At 48.6% G+C, this 12,158-nt stretch overlaps 1 protein-coding gene across 2 annotated transcripts; it reads left to right on the top strand.

The window, feature by feature from the left end:
- The first annotated feature begins 214 nt into the window (after positions 1 to 214).
- CWC15 (CWC15 spliceosome associated protein homolog) lies at positions 215 to 11,404 on the top strand. 2 transcript variants are annotated; one of them, XM_049778589.1, is made up of 7 exons: positions 215 to 373; positions 2,601 to 2,741; positions 3,517 to 3,629; positions 4,168 to 4,256; positions 7,166 to 7,276; positions 8,753 to 8,871; positions 10,875 to 11,404. In XM_049778589.1, exons 2-7 carry the CDS (start codon positions 2,611 to 2,613, stop codon positions 11,002 to 11,004), a joined length of 693 nt encoding a protein of 230 aa, XP_049634546.1. In that variant the 5' UTR covers positions 215 to 373; positions 2,601 to 2,610; the 3' UTR covers positions 11,005 to 11,404. The 2 variants fall into 2 exon arrangements, with proteins under 2 accessions (XP_049634546.1, XP_049634545.1); XM_049778588.1 differs by having other exon boundaries at positions 7,163 to 7,276; positions 10,875 to 11,403.
- Positions 11,405 to 12,158: the final 754 nt, after the last annotated feature.

Genomic DNA, 12,158 nt, shown 5'->3' with positions numbered 1-12,158 from the left:
GCGCGGGCGGGCGCGGACCCGAAGCCGGGGGCCCGGGCGGGGAGAACGAAGAGCCGCGGGGTCGACTCCAAAGCACCGATTTCAAACGCCCGCCCCCTGGGCCGTTCCGGGCCCGCCCCCGGCCCGGGCCACGCCCACTTCCGCCAACGGCGCGCTCCTATTGGCTCGGACCCCCGGTTGGGCGTCTGCTTCCGGGTCGTGACTCCGCGCAAAGGACTCTTGGGAGCGCGCCGCAGCTATGGCCGCCGTGTGACACTCGGAGCCCGCGGAGCGGTGCTTTGTCGGCCTAGGCGGGCTGCAGCGGGCCCCGGGCGCTCCTCCGGCCCCGGCGCGGGAGAGGATCGCGGCTGCGGGGCGGCGGGGCGGCGTGCGGGTGAGACGCGGTGACGGGGGGGGTTGGTCGGTGGGCCCGGGGCGGGAGGCGGGGAGGGCGGATGGGCCCCGGCTCGGGGGTGGCGGGAAAGGCTGTTGCTCTCTAGGGGGCTATAGGAGGTGTTTGTGTGTCTGTGTGTGTGTGTGTGTGTGTGTGTGTGTGTGTCCCTGCAGTCCCGTGGGTTCCTTTCGGGATGTGTGTGTGTGTCTGTGTGTCTGTGTGTCCTATGTGTGTGTGTGTGTCCCTGCAGTCCCATGGGTTCCTTTCAGGGTGTGTATGTCCTATGTGTGTGTATGTGTGTGCCTACAGTCCAGTGGGTTCCTTTTGGGGTGTGTGTGTGTGTGTCCTGTGTATGTGTGTCCTATGTGTCTGTGTGTGTGTGTGTCCCTGCAGTCCAGTGGGTTCCTTTTGGGGGGTGTGTGTGTCCTATGTGTGTGTGTGTCCTATGTGTGTGTGTGTCCCTGCAATCCCGTGGGTTCCTTTCAGGGTGTGTGTGTCCTATGTGTGTGTGTGTCCCTACAGTCCAGTGGGTTCCTTTTGGGGTGTGTGTGTGTCCTACGTGTGTGTGTGTGTGTGTGTGTCCCTGCAGTCCCGTGGGTTCCTTTCAGGATGTGTGTGTGTGTCTGTGTGTCTGTGTGTCCTATGTGTGTGTGTGTGTCCCTGCAGTCCCATGGGTTCCTTTCAGGGTGTGTATGTCCTATGTGTGTGTATGTGTGTGCCTACAGTCCAGTGGGTTCCTTTTGGGGTGTGTGTGTGTGTGTCCTGTGTATGTGTGTCCTATGTGTCTGTGTGTGTGTCCCTGCAGTCCAGTGGGTTCCTTTTGGGGTGTGTGTGTGTCCTATGTGTGTGTGTGTCCTATGTGTGTGTGTGTCCCTGCAGTCCCGTGGGTTCCTTTCAGGGTGTGTGTGTCCTATGTGTGTGTGTGTCCCTACAGTCCAGTGGGTTCCTTTTGGGGTGTGTGTGTGTCCTACGTGTGTGTGTGTGTGTGTGTGTGTGTCCCTGCAGTCCCGTGGGTTCCTTTCAGGGTGTGTGTGTGTCCTGTGTGTGTGTCCCTGCAGTCCAATGTGTTCCTTTTGGGGTGTGTGTGTGTCCTGTGTGTGTGTGTCCTATGTGTGTGTGTGTCCCTGCAGTCCCGTGGGTTCCTTTCGGTGTGTGTGTGTCCTGTGTGTGTGTGTGTCCCTGCAGTCCCATGGGTTCCTTTCAGGGTGTGTGTGTGTCCTGTGTGTGTGTGTCCCTGCAGTCCAGTGGGTTCCTTTTGGGGGGGGTGTGTTTGTGTCCTGTGTGTGTGTGTCCCTGCAATCCCGTGGGTTCCTTTCGGGGTGTGTGTGTGTGTCCTGTGTGTGTGTGTGTCCCTGCAGTCCCGTGGGTTCCTTTCGGGATGTGTGTGTGTGTCCTCTGTGTGTGTGTGTCCTATGTCTGTGTGTCCTGTGTGTGTGTGTGTCCTATGTGTCTGTGTGTGTGTTTGTCTCATCTCTGCAGTCCCATGGGTTCCTTTCGGGGGGTGTGTGTGTCCAATCTCTATAGTCCCGTGGGTTCCTTTCGGTGTGTGCGTGTGTGTCTGTGTTCTATGTATGTGTGTGTGTGTGTGTGTGTGTGTTCGATCTCTACAGTCCCGTGGGTTCCTTTCGGGATGTGTGTCCGATCTCTGCAGTCTCGTGTGTCTGCTTGGTGTGCCTGTGTTTTCCAATTATATTCAGGGAGGGTTTTGTTTGCTTGATCTCGGGTCACATCCGGCAATGCTCAGCGGTTCCTCCTGGCTCTACTCTCAGAAATCTCTCCTGGCAGGCTCAGGGGACCATATGGGATGCTGGGATTCAAACCATCACGCTTCTGCATGCAAGGCAAACGCCTTACCTCCATGCTATCTCTCCGGCCCCAGGGAGTTTTATCATCAGCCACTCATCACGAATCTCATCCCCCAGCTAAGTTGGGAGGACTGCAATGCTTAGGCAAGGCAGGCAGAACAGGGTTCTGCAAGTCTTAGTGGTTCTAAGCCCTGTTGGAACTATTCCACCCCCATACCCCACCCACATCCCCAGTCCAGTGCAGTAATGAATGGGGTGGGGGACAGAGAAGGAGGACACAAACTGAGTGTGGGTGCTGTCAGAGCTGCTGAGGAAGTAGCATCCATTTAAGGAACATTTGTTGGCTGTAGTAGGAAATGCTTTCAGAGGATAGGCACAATGAGTCTGGCACATTGAACATCACTTGGTCCTCTCTTTCTCAGCGTCTAAAAGATGACGACCGCAGCAAGGCCAACATTTGAACCCGCCAGGGGTGGGAGAGGGAAAGGAGAAGGGGATCTGAGCCAACTCTCGAAGCAATATTCAAGTAGAGACCTACCTTCTCATACAAAGATAAAATACAGGTAATGAACTTGGGGAAGGTCACAAAATCCCAGTGTGTTCAGTGATAGGGTCATGGGCTAGAGCATGTCTAATCATAGCCCTTGAATGATGATTTTCATGGCATTAGAGTGCCACAGTGCATTTAACACTAAAGTTAAGATTTAGGATTTTTGAAGTGCTACCAGATATTCCTAAGCAGAAATTACTTATTACTTCAGGGACATTACACTCTCAGCATTAATTGATAGGAGATGTTACTGTAGTAGCCCTGAATTGACATGCTAACAAAAAAAAAAAAAATCAGCTTTTCAGTGTGCTGCCTTAATTAGGAAAATGTGTGATTTCTTTCTTTCTTTCTTTCTTTCTTTCTTTCTTTCTTTCTTTCTTTCTTTCTTTCTTTCTTTCTTTCTTTCTTTCTTTCTTTCTTTCTTTCTTTCTTCTTTCTTTCTCTCTTTCTTTCTTTCTTTCTTTTTTTTTGGCTTTTGGGTCACACCCGGCAGTGCTCAGAGGTTACTCCTGGCTCCTCCATGCTCAGAAATTTCCCCTGGCAGGCTCAGGGGACTATATGGATGCCGGGATTCGAACCACCGTCTTTCTGCATGAAAGGCAAACGTCTTACCTCCATGCTCTCTCTTCGGCCCCAAATGTGTTATTTCTTTCGGATTTCTTGAAACATTGGGAATGTTATAAAGATGCATCTTAGTAACTCTCAGACTAGGGTTGAGATGTTTGATGCCTCCAGTAGCTACTTATGAAATTGTCTTCCCAATTTGTCTTGGTTTGTCTTTGCTTTAGACAAGCTACCCAGGATGCCCCTGAAGAGGTTCGGAACCGCGACTTCCGGAGAGAGCTGGAGGAGAGAGAACGTGCTGCAGCCAGAGAGAAGAATAGAGACCGTCCAGCTCGAGGTATCTCTCTCCTGAAATAATCTTGATTGTACTTCTCCTTTCATGGGCTAATTGGAACCCAATGTTCTTGCATGTGATCAGTGATTGGTGACCAGTAGCCCTTTCTGATGAACAGTGGATAGGTGGTGTCCGTCCAGCTCTGTGTTGATGTGCACAGAGAAAGAAGGAACTGGCTGATAGGCAGCCTTTGTTTCTAGCAGCCAGACATAGTTGTCCCCATGGTGCCTGGTGCTGTTGGTGTCCCCTTGTCACTGCTATTGAAACATGTCAGGGCCATCAGTTGTGGCATTTAATTTATCCTCTGAGCATGGGAGCAAGTGAGCATCCCTGTGTTTCCTGAGAATGCCTGTAGTTTCTCTGTTAACACCTACTGGTCCCTTCTACAAATGTTTTCCAAGCGCTGACTTGCTGGCCACTATTTGTGATCCCAGATGTAGAGATGCTTGAATCTTACTTCTGTGTCCTTGGGGCCCTAAAATGTCTGTAGAAATGCACTATTTGTTTCAGTAAGGTAAATTCCATGTATTTCTTTCCCCAGAGCATACAACCTCTTCTTCAGTGTCAAAGAAGCCCCGGCTCGATCAGATTCCCGCTGCCAACCTTGATGCGGATGACCCGCTCACAGATGTAGGTTTTGTTTTCTTCTGCCACTTTATCCATATGACTGGTTCTTCACATTTCCTCTTTTATTTTGTTTAGTGACCTATATTTATCTGTAATTATTGCTCAAGTATAGCTCTAACTTCAGTTCTAATTTTTTAACTTGATTGATTGACTGATTGGTTTTGGGGCCACACCAGTGGTGCTCAGGGGTCACTCTTGACTCTGCACACAGAAATCGACCCTTTGCAGGCTGGGGGACCATATGGGATGCCGAGATGCATGTCAGCCACATGCAAGACAAATGCCCTACCACTATGCTATCTCTCTGGCCTTCAGTGCTAATTTATTATTATTATTATTATTATTATTATTATTATTATTATTATTATTATTATTATTATTATTTGGGGAGTTGAGAGTTTGGCTACATATGACAATGCTCAGAGATTACTGATGGCTCCGGAATTACTCCTGGAAGCTTGAAGGACCACATAGGATGCTGGGGATTGAACCCAGGTGTGTTGCATGCAAGGTAAGCACCGTACTATCTCTCTGGCCCCAAAACTTTATATTTAATTTTTTTTAATTTTGGGCCACACCTGGTGGCGCTCAAGGGTTACTCCTGGCTCTGTGCTCAGAGATCGCTTCTGGCAGGCTCAGGGGACCATATGGGATGCCAGGGATCCCCAAGTCAGTCCCAGGTTGGCTGTGTGCAAAACAAATGCTCTACTGCTGTGCTATCATTCCTGCCTCTATTTAATTTTTTTTTTTTTTTTTTTTTGTTTTTGGGCCACACCCGGCGGTGCTCAGGGGTGACTCCTGGCTGTCTGCTCAGAAATAGCTCCTGGCAGGCACGGGGGACCCTATGGGACACCGGGATTCGAACCAACCACCTTTGGTCCTGGATCGGCTGCTTGCAAGGCAAACGCCGCTGTGCTATCTCTCCGGGCCTATTTAATATTTTTTGAAAACCGTTGTGATCTTCTAAGTCCTTCATAATCGAATTTAAGATATACAATGAATCAGGGCCATTCCCACCACCAGTATCGACCTCTCTCCACCAATGATACCAGAGTGCATCCTATCCCACCACCCTTTGCCCCCTGGCCCCTTTGCCAGTATAACAGGCCCATTTAAGTTTAGATGGTTAAGTTTAGGTCTCGTGATTTTATTATCATTGACTTTGGCTTGGATATTTAGTTCTGTCTTTTTTTTTTCTCCAACAGTGTAGCAGACCACTTGGCTCCTGGCCCCTATCCTTTCTTTTTCCCTTTCTTCTTTTTTTTTTTTCTTTTTTTTTTTAGTGTGTGGTTTTTGGGTCACACCGGCAGTGCTCAGGGGTTATTCCTGGCTCCATGCTCAGAAATTGCTTCTGGCAGGCACAGGGTACCATATAGGACGCCAGGATTCAAACCGATGACCTTCTGCATGAAAGGCAAACGCCTTACCTCCATGCTATCTCTCCAGCCCCTTCCCTTTCTTCTTAATTTATATTTTATTTTAAAACGAAAAATGTTATTTTATGTTGATTAAACCACACAGCTGTCATTTGATCTCCAGAGAACTTTATATTATGCATCCCCAAATATCACATATACGTCGAGCCCCAGGGAGGTCCCCTGTGCCTTCCTGCAGAGGTCAGTCTCCAGTCGGGGCAGGAGTGTTTTTTGTAGATGTGGGGGTGCTCCCTCCATAGATGCAGGCTGCTTCCTGGCCTCAGTGTGCATGAAGGGAAATAACTTGAGGGGCAGCATTTTAGGGTCAGCGCTGAAGGAACCCCATTGTGTTAAAAGACCTGTGTGGTTTTTTTGTTTGTTTGGTTTTTGGGTCACACCTGGCCATACTTGGGTTACTCCTAGCTCTGTGCTCAGAAATTGTTCCTGGCAGCTTGGGAGACCATATGGGATGCTAGTGATCAAACCCAGGACCATCCTGGGTAGGCCACATGCAAGGCAAATGCCTACTGCTGTGCTATTACTCTGGCTCCACTTGTGTGGCCTTTCATGGATAGCATTTGATTAGTCACAGTGTTGGCATTCCATTCCAGAGCTAAGTTGTATTCCAGGAACCAGCTTTGAGAAACCCAGTCGAAATGTCTGTGCTGGCATTTACTGCAGGTGCCTTACATTTGCGTGTGGTTTGATGAGTGGGACAAATGGACAGCCAAGTGTTCAGTGAGGGTTAGCGATTACCCATCCAAAATTGCTTCTCCGAAGTCAGGCTCTTCTTTGTACTTTGGATTATCCAAGTTTAAAGTTGATTGATGCACAGAGATTTATTTGATTTAGGTTAATAAACTATGTAACTACATAGGAATGTTCCTTTTTCTGTTTAAAAACAATATTTGTGAGGGGCCGGAGAGATAGCGTGGAGGTAAGGCGTTTGCCTTTCATGCAGAAGGTCATTGGTTTGAATTCCGGCATCCCAAACGGTCCCCTGAGCCTGCCAGGAGTGATTTCTGAGCGTGGAGCCAGGAGGAGGAACCCCTGAGCACTGCCAGGTGTGACCCCCCCCCCAAAAAAAAATATTTGTACATGTAAACTGCCTCAGTATGCAAGCTTAAAAGCTAGTTTGTAATAGATCCTATGTGTTCTCGTCTCAATAAGGCATCAGTGATGTTATTTCATTAAGCATTTTTCTTTGGGGATTGTTTGTGATTTGATGGGGAGGAATAGATTTGGATCACACACAGTGATACTCAGGATTTACCCCTGTGGGGGCTGGGTGGGCCCTGTGGTCTGCCGACAATTGAACCCGGGTCAGCCGTTTAAAGGCATGTGCCCTGCCTGCTGTCCTGTGTCTTCACCCCTGGTTGTTTGACTTTCATTCTGCTTATATCAGGAAAATTGGAGCGTGCCAGCCATTTGGTAAAGGGGGTTTCTCTGGAAAGGCTGTGTTTTCTGTGTTAACACTCTAACATCTTTTCTAAGGAGGAAGATGAAGACGAGGACTTTGAAGAGGAGAGTGATGATGACGACACTGCTGCTCTGCTTGCAGAGCTGGAGAAGATCAAAAAAGAAAGAGCTGAAGAACAGGCCAGGAAGGTAAAGTCCAGCGTGTCAGTACTTAACCTCTGCGTCCATGCACTCAAGACTTACTTGTATTGTATTGTTTTGCGGTGCTGGGAGTTGAACCTGGAGCTTCCCCACGTTCCAGCTTGACTACTTCCCCACCCTTATTGGTCTTTTTTATTTAGGTATTACTGACCCATAATATTCACGTTCCAGATATAGAGAGAATAGTGATTCTGTATTAGTATATATACCAATGTGCTCTCTCCAGTAAATCTGGCATCTGTCTCCATAAATGGGTCATACCCAGCCATGCTCAGGGGTTACTCAGGAATAACTCCTGGTGGTGCTAGAGTACCATTTGGAATGTTGGATATGGAATCTGGGTTGGCTGCGTTGAAGGCAAATGTCCTACTGGCAGTACTATAGCTCCAGCCCCATATGTACCATTTTTATGTGAAGATTTATAATTTTTAAAAATTCTAAGTGATCGCAAGGATGATGAGAACCTTCCAGCTCTACTTTGTTAACACAGAAAGATAATTTAAATGGTGAAGATAAACAGTTTACTCAGAACTGCTTGCACTTTTGAGAGTCTCATCTCATTTTGGGGGCACAAAATGTGTTGGTATTTCTTGGGGTTAATGACAATTTCATTTTTTTTTTTTTGTTCTTGTTTCATGTCTTTTTTTTTTTATGAGCAGATGAATTTATTTCAATATAGTTAAGTTTGAAACCCTTGCCTTATGCAAGAGTACTACAGTAATTTTTCTCAGGAAGACAGTTTTCTACACTCTCAAATATATAAAAGTTCCTTTTGCACTTTCCTCAACACTGATCAACAAACAGATTCAGTCCACATTTCATATCTGTTTTTTGAGGTGTCCCCCAAATCCCTCTTTCAAACTAGTTAGTCTCATGGATAGAGCCCATAGTAGAGGCCCAGATGCTAAGGGTCGGACCTATGAGCCATCCTGCTTCTTTTGAACTGCTCTAATCTGCAGATGGTGCTCAAAGGAGTGAGAGAGAGAGTGTGTGTGTGTGTGTGTGTGTGTGTGTGTGTGTGTGTGTGTGTGTGTGTGTGTGTGTGTGTGTGTGTCTCTCTCTGTTCTGGCCTATAGCCTGGGCTTGGGAGTGCCGCCTGCTTGCCAGCTGTCCCGAGCAGTGTGAAGAAAGGAAGGGCTTCCAGACGGCCCTCGTCCCATCTCTGCTTGGTACTCACAGTGTAACTGTGGGTTTTCAGGCTGGCGTCTTGGAACAGTGCCAGATCTTCATAGTGAATGTGAAGCCGCCTGCCTGCCTGGTATCACTGTGCATAGCTGGGAGCTCCAGAAAAAAAAGCCAGAACCGTCACTTCTATGCCTGCTCCATCCCCTCACAAGTCTCTAACCTTCTAACATGAAATCTGTCAGGACCAGGCACTTAGCTTGGGCCTTACCTGTGATCTCCACAGAGAGTAATGAGGTCGATTCTGGATCTAACCCGCCTCTCCTCCTCTGTTATTGGCAGGAGCAAGAACAGAAAGCTGAAGAAGAAAGGATCCGCATGGAGAATATTCTGAGCGGAAACCCTCTCCTCAACCTCACTGGCCCCTCGCAGCCTCAGGCCAGCTTCAAGGTCAAAAGGAGGTGAGGTGCTGCTGCGCTCGGCCTGCCCACAGCTCGCCTTGGCCTTAGAGATGGGAAGAAAGGCTCCTTTCAGCAGGCGTGATCAGTCTTCTCAGCTCAGACCCAGCATAGTAGTGGGGGGTGGGAGTTGTGTGGGGAAGGTCCCACTCTTATAGGCAGAGCATAATGGGAAAGGCCTGGAACAAAGGCAAGGCTGGGCGAGCCCCTTCTGCCTCTCCCCATGGGCCTAGTGCCCCGGGAGTCTTGATCCTCCCTGACAGAGACCCGAGCCCCTTCTTACCACCTTTTAGGGAACAGAGCCATACCACCACCCCTCACTTTCCAGGGGACTCCCTTCAACAGGGATTCACCTTCATCAGAGGCATGAAGCTCCTTTTCTACCTTCTTTCATCAACACCTCAAATCTTTCCTGACAGAGGTTCAAGGCTCTGATAAAGCTGCTTATAAGATCACACGGGGTCCTCTCCTCTCCTCTCCTCCCTTCCCCTCCCCTCCCCTCCCCTCCCCTCCCCTCACCTCTCCTCTCCTCTCCTTTCCCCTCCCCTCCCCTCCCCTCCCCTCCCCTCCCCTCCCCTCCCCTCACCTCTCCTCTCCTCTCCCCTCCCCTCCCCTCCCCTCCCCTCCCCTCTCCTCCCCTCCCCTCCCCTCCCCTCAGCAGTCCTGACTCAGTGTGACAGTTGAGAGAACCGCATTGTCCCTGGGAGAGTGAAAAGAAGCCTGGGTCCATGGCTTCCACGGCACAAGTCCCCTCTTGGGGTCTCTGCCCTCTCATCCCGGGCCTATGTCTTCTCATCTTCTGCTGCCTGGTGAGGAGTAGTTGTAGATAAAGAAAGATAGTTGTAGATAAAGAAAGAAAGAGAGAGAGAGGGAGGGAGGGAGGGAGGGAGGGAGGGAGGGAGGGAGGGAGGGAGGGAAGGAAGGAAGGAAGGAAGGAAGGAAGGAAGGAAGGAAGGAAGGAAGGAAGGAAGGAAGGAAGGAAGGAAGGAAGGAAGGAAGGAGAGAGAGAAAGAGAAAGAAAGAAAGAAAGAAAGAAAGAAAGAAAGAAAGAAAGAAAGAAAGAAAGAAAGAAAGAAAGAAAGAAAGAAAGAAAGAAAGAAAGAAAGAAAGAAAAAGAAAGGAAGGAGGGAGGGAGAGAAGGAGGGAGGGAGGGAGGAAGGAAGGAAGGAAGGAAGGAAGGAAGGAAGGAAGGAAGGAAGGAAGGAAAAAGAAGAAAGGGAAAGGAAAGGAAAGGAAAGAAAGAAAGAAAGAAAGAAAGAAAGAAAGAAAGAAAGAAAGAAAGAAAGAAAGAAATGAAAGGGAGGCCCCCAAAGAATAGGCGCTTGACTCAGCTCCAAGTCCTGTTTCTCCAAGTCCCTCCCAGTGAGACCCAGAGGAAAAGGAGGGTGGGTAAGGGGCTACAGATGATGGAACTCTGGGAGTCACACAGGGGACCTTGTATACCACCCTAAAGAAAGGGGGTGTCAGCTCACACCAAGGTCCTCTCATGAACTAGCCCCACCAATGTGACTGTTACTGTCTTACAGCCTAGTTCTGATGACAGGGGAGCTAAGGAGAAAAGCTTACATGTGGAGTCAGTCGTCCTGACAGATTAGTGGGCCCACTGCTTTCCCAGGTGTGGGCCCTGTCATCTGGGATCCTACAAGGCACCCACACACAGCCCTCCCAGACCACCCAAAACCTCTGTTGGAACACGACCTCTATTGCCTCCAGCCCACAGGGTGCTGGTGACTGAACAGCTGATGACCTACCACATCTGGGGCCTTGCCTTTACCCAAAACTAATCTAAACAATCTGTTTCCTTCCAACCAACTCACCAGCCATACCCACCTGAGTCCTTTTCGCTTACAACTGATTGAAAACAGGCATTAAAACCTCCCATGTTGGGGGTCTGAGAGATTGTACAGCGAGATGTGCTGTTGCGCTGAGCCTCTGCTGGCAACCCACCCCCCAACCTATCGTCCCCGTCTCCCTAATGACCGCAAACCTATTCTGTTTGCCTTTAGATGGGACGACGATGTTGTTTTCAAGAACTGTGCAAAGGGAGTAGATGACCAGAAGAAAGACAAGAGATTCGTGAATGATACACTGCGGTCTGAATTTCACAAAAAATTCATGGAGAAATACATTAAATAGTGCAGTTTTATGTGCTTTGTGAAAGTCTGTAACATGTAAATCGCTTGTCCTGTCCAGACTGTATAGACCAGCGTTTTTCAACCACTGTGCCCGGCACACTAGTGAGCCGTGATGTATTATCTGGTGTGTCGTGGGAAAAATTCCAATTTCTTCGTAACATGCGGCTTCGGCTCACAATTAGACCAATCAGGGCTAAACAGGCCCAAGTTTCGCACTGAGTAAGTAAACAGAAATATTATCAATTATAAAAATACTTTATTATCTCATAATAAAGTAATTATAAAATAATTTCTTTGTTTTTATTTGATTCCTATTCAAGAGAATTATTTTATATATAGTCAATATAGGCACAGAGTTAAATTTTTTTAACTTTTAAGTTTTATTTTATTTTATTTTGAGGGGTTTTGAGTCACACCCAGCAGCGCTCAAGGCTTACTCCTGGCTCTGTGCTCAGAAATCGCTCCTGGCAGGCTCGGGGGACCATATGGGATGCCGGGATTCCAAACACCGTTGGTCCTGGGTTGGCCGCTGGCAAGGCAGATACCCTACTGCTGTGCTATCTCTGCGGCCCCTTTTTAACATTTTCTAATGGTGGTTTGCCTCATGATTCTTTTTCATGAAAAAAGTGTGCCTTTGCACAAAAAAGGTTGAAAAACACTGGTATAGACCCCTCCTTGCTTTTAGTCTTGGGATGCTTTTGTTGTTGTTGTTGTTGTTGTTGTTTTGGAGTGTTCTATTTTCCTTCTAGTGTGGGAGAGGGAACCTGCTTGTAATAAATACGTTCAGTGACTTGAGTGCTCATTGGGTGCACAGCTTACACGGCGCCAAGCATGGGAGTCCCCTCCTCACCCTTGCTGACGCCCTCTACACTCAGCCCCCCTGTGACATCCGCAATGTGAACATGATCATACGGGGATTCTGTGCTCTGCAGCCTGTTGAGTCGAAGAGCTTTATGTGTGTGTCTGAGGGAGCCTGGGGTCCCTCCCCATGGGCTCCCCTTCCTCACCCAGGAGGCACCTGAGCCCTTCCTGGGCTCTGCACACTCAGCCGTCACACTTCTCTCAAACAGGAGTTTGCAAAAACTAACTATAGATGCGAAGCCCCGTCCACCTAGGAAATCTGCCTTTGGAAATTGTTTTGTTGTGTGTGGGGTG

Source organism: Suncus etruscus, chromosome 8, assembly GCF_024139225.1.
Source record: "Suncus etruscus isolate mSunEtr1 chromosome 8, mSunEtr1.pri.cur, whole genome shotgun sequence".
In the NCBI taxonomy this organism is placed as follows: Eukaryota; Metazoa; Chordata; class Mammalia; order Eulipotyphla; family Soricidae; genus Suncus; species Suncus etruscus.
Note: the sequence above shows the minus strand (reverse complement) of the source record. Positions and strands in the feature narration are given on the sequence as shown.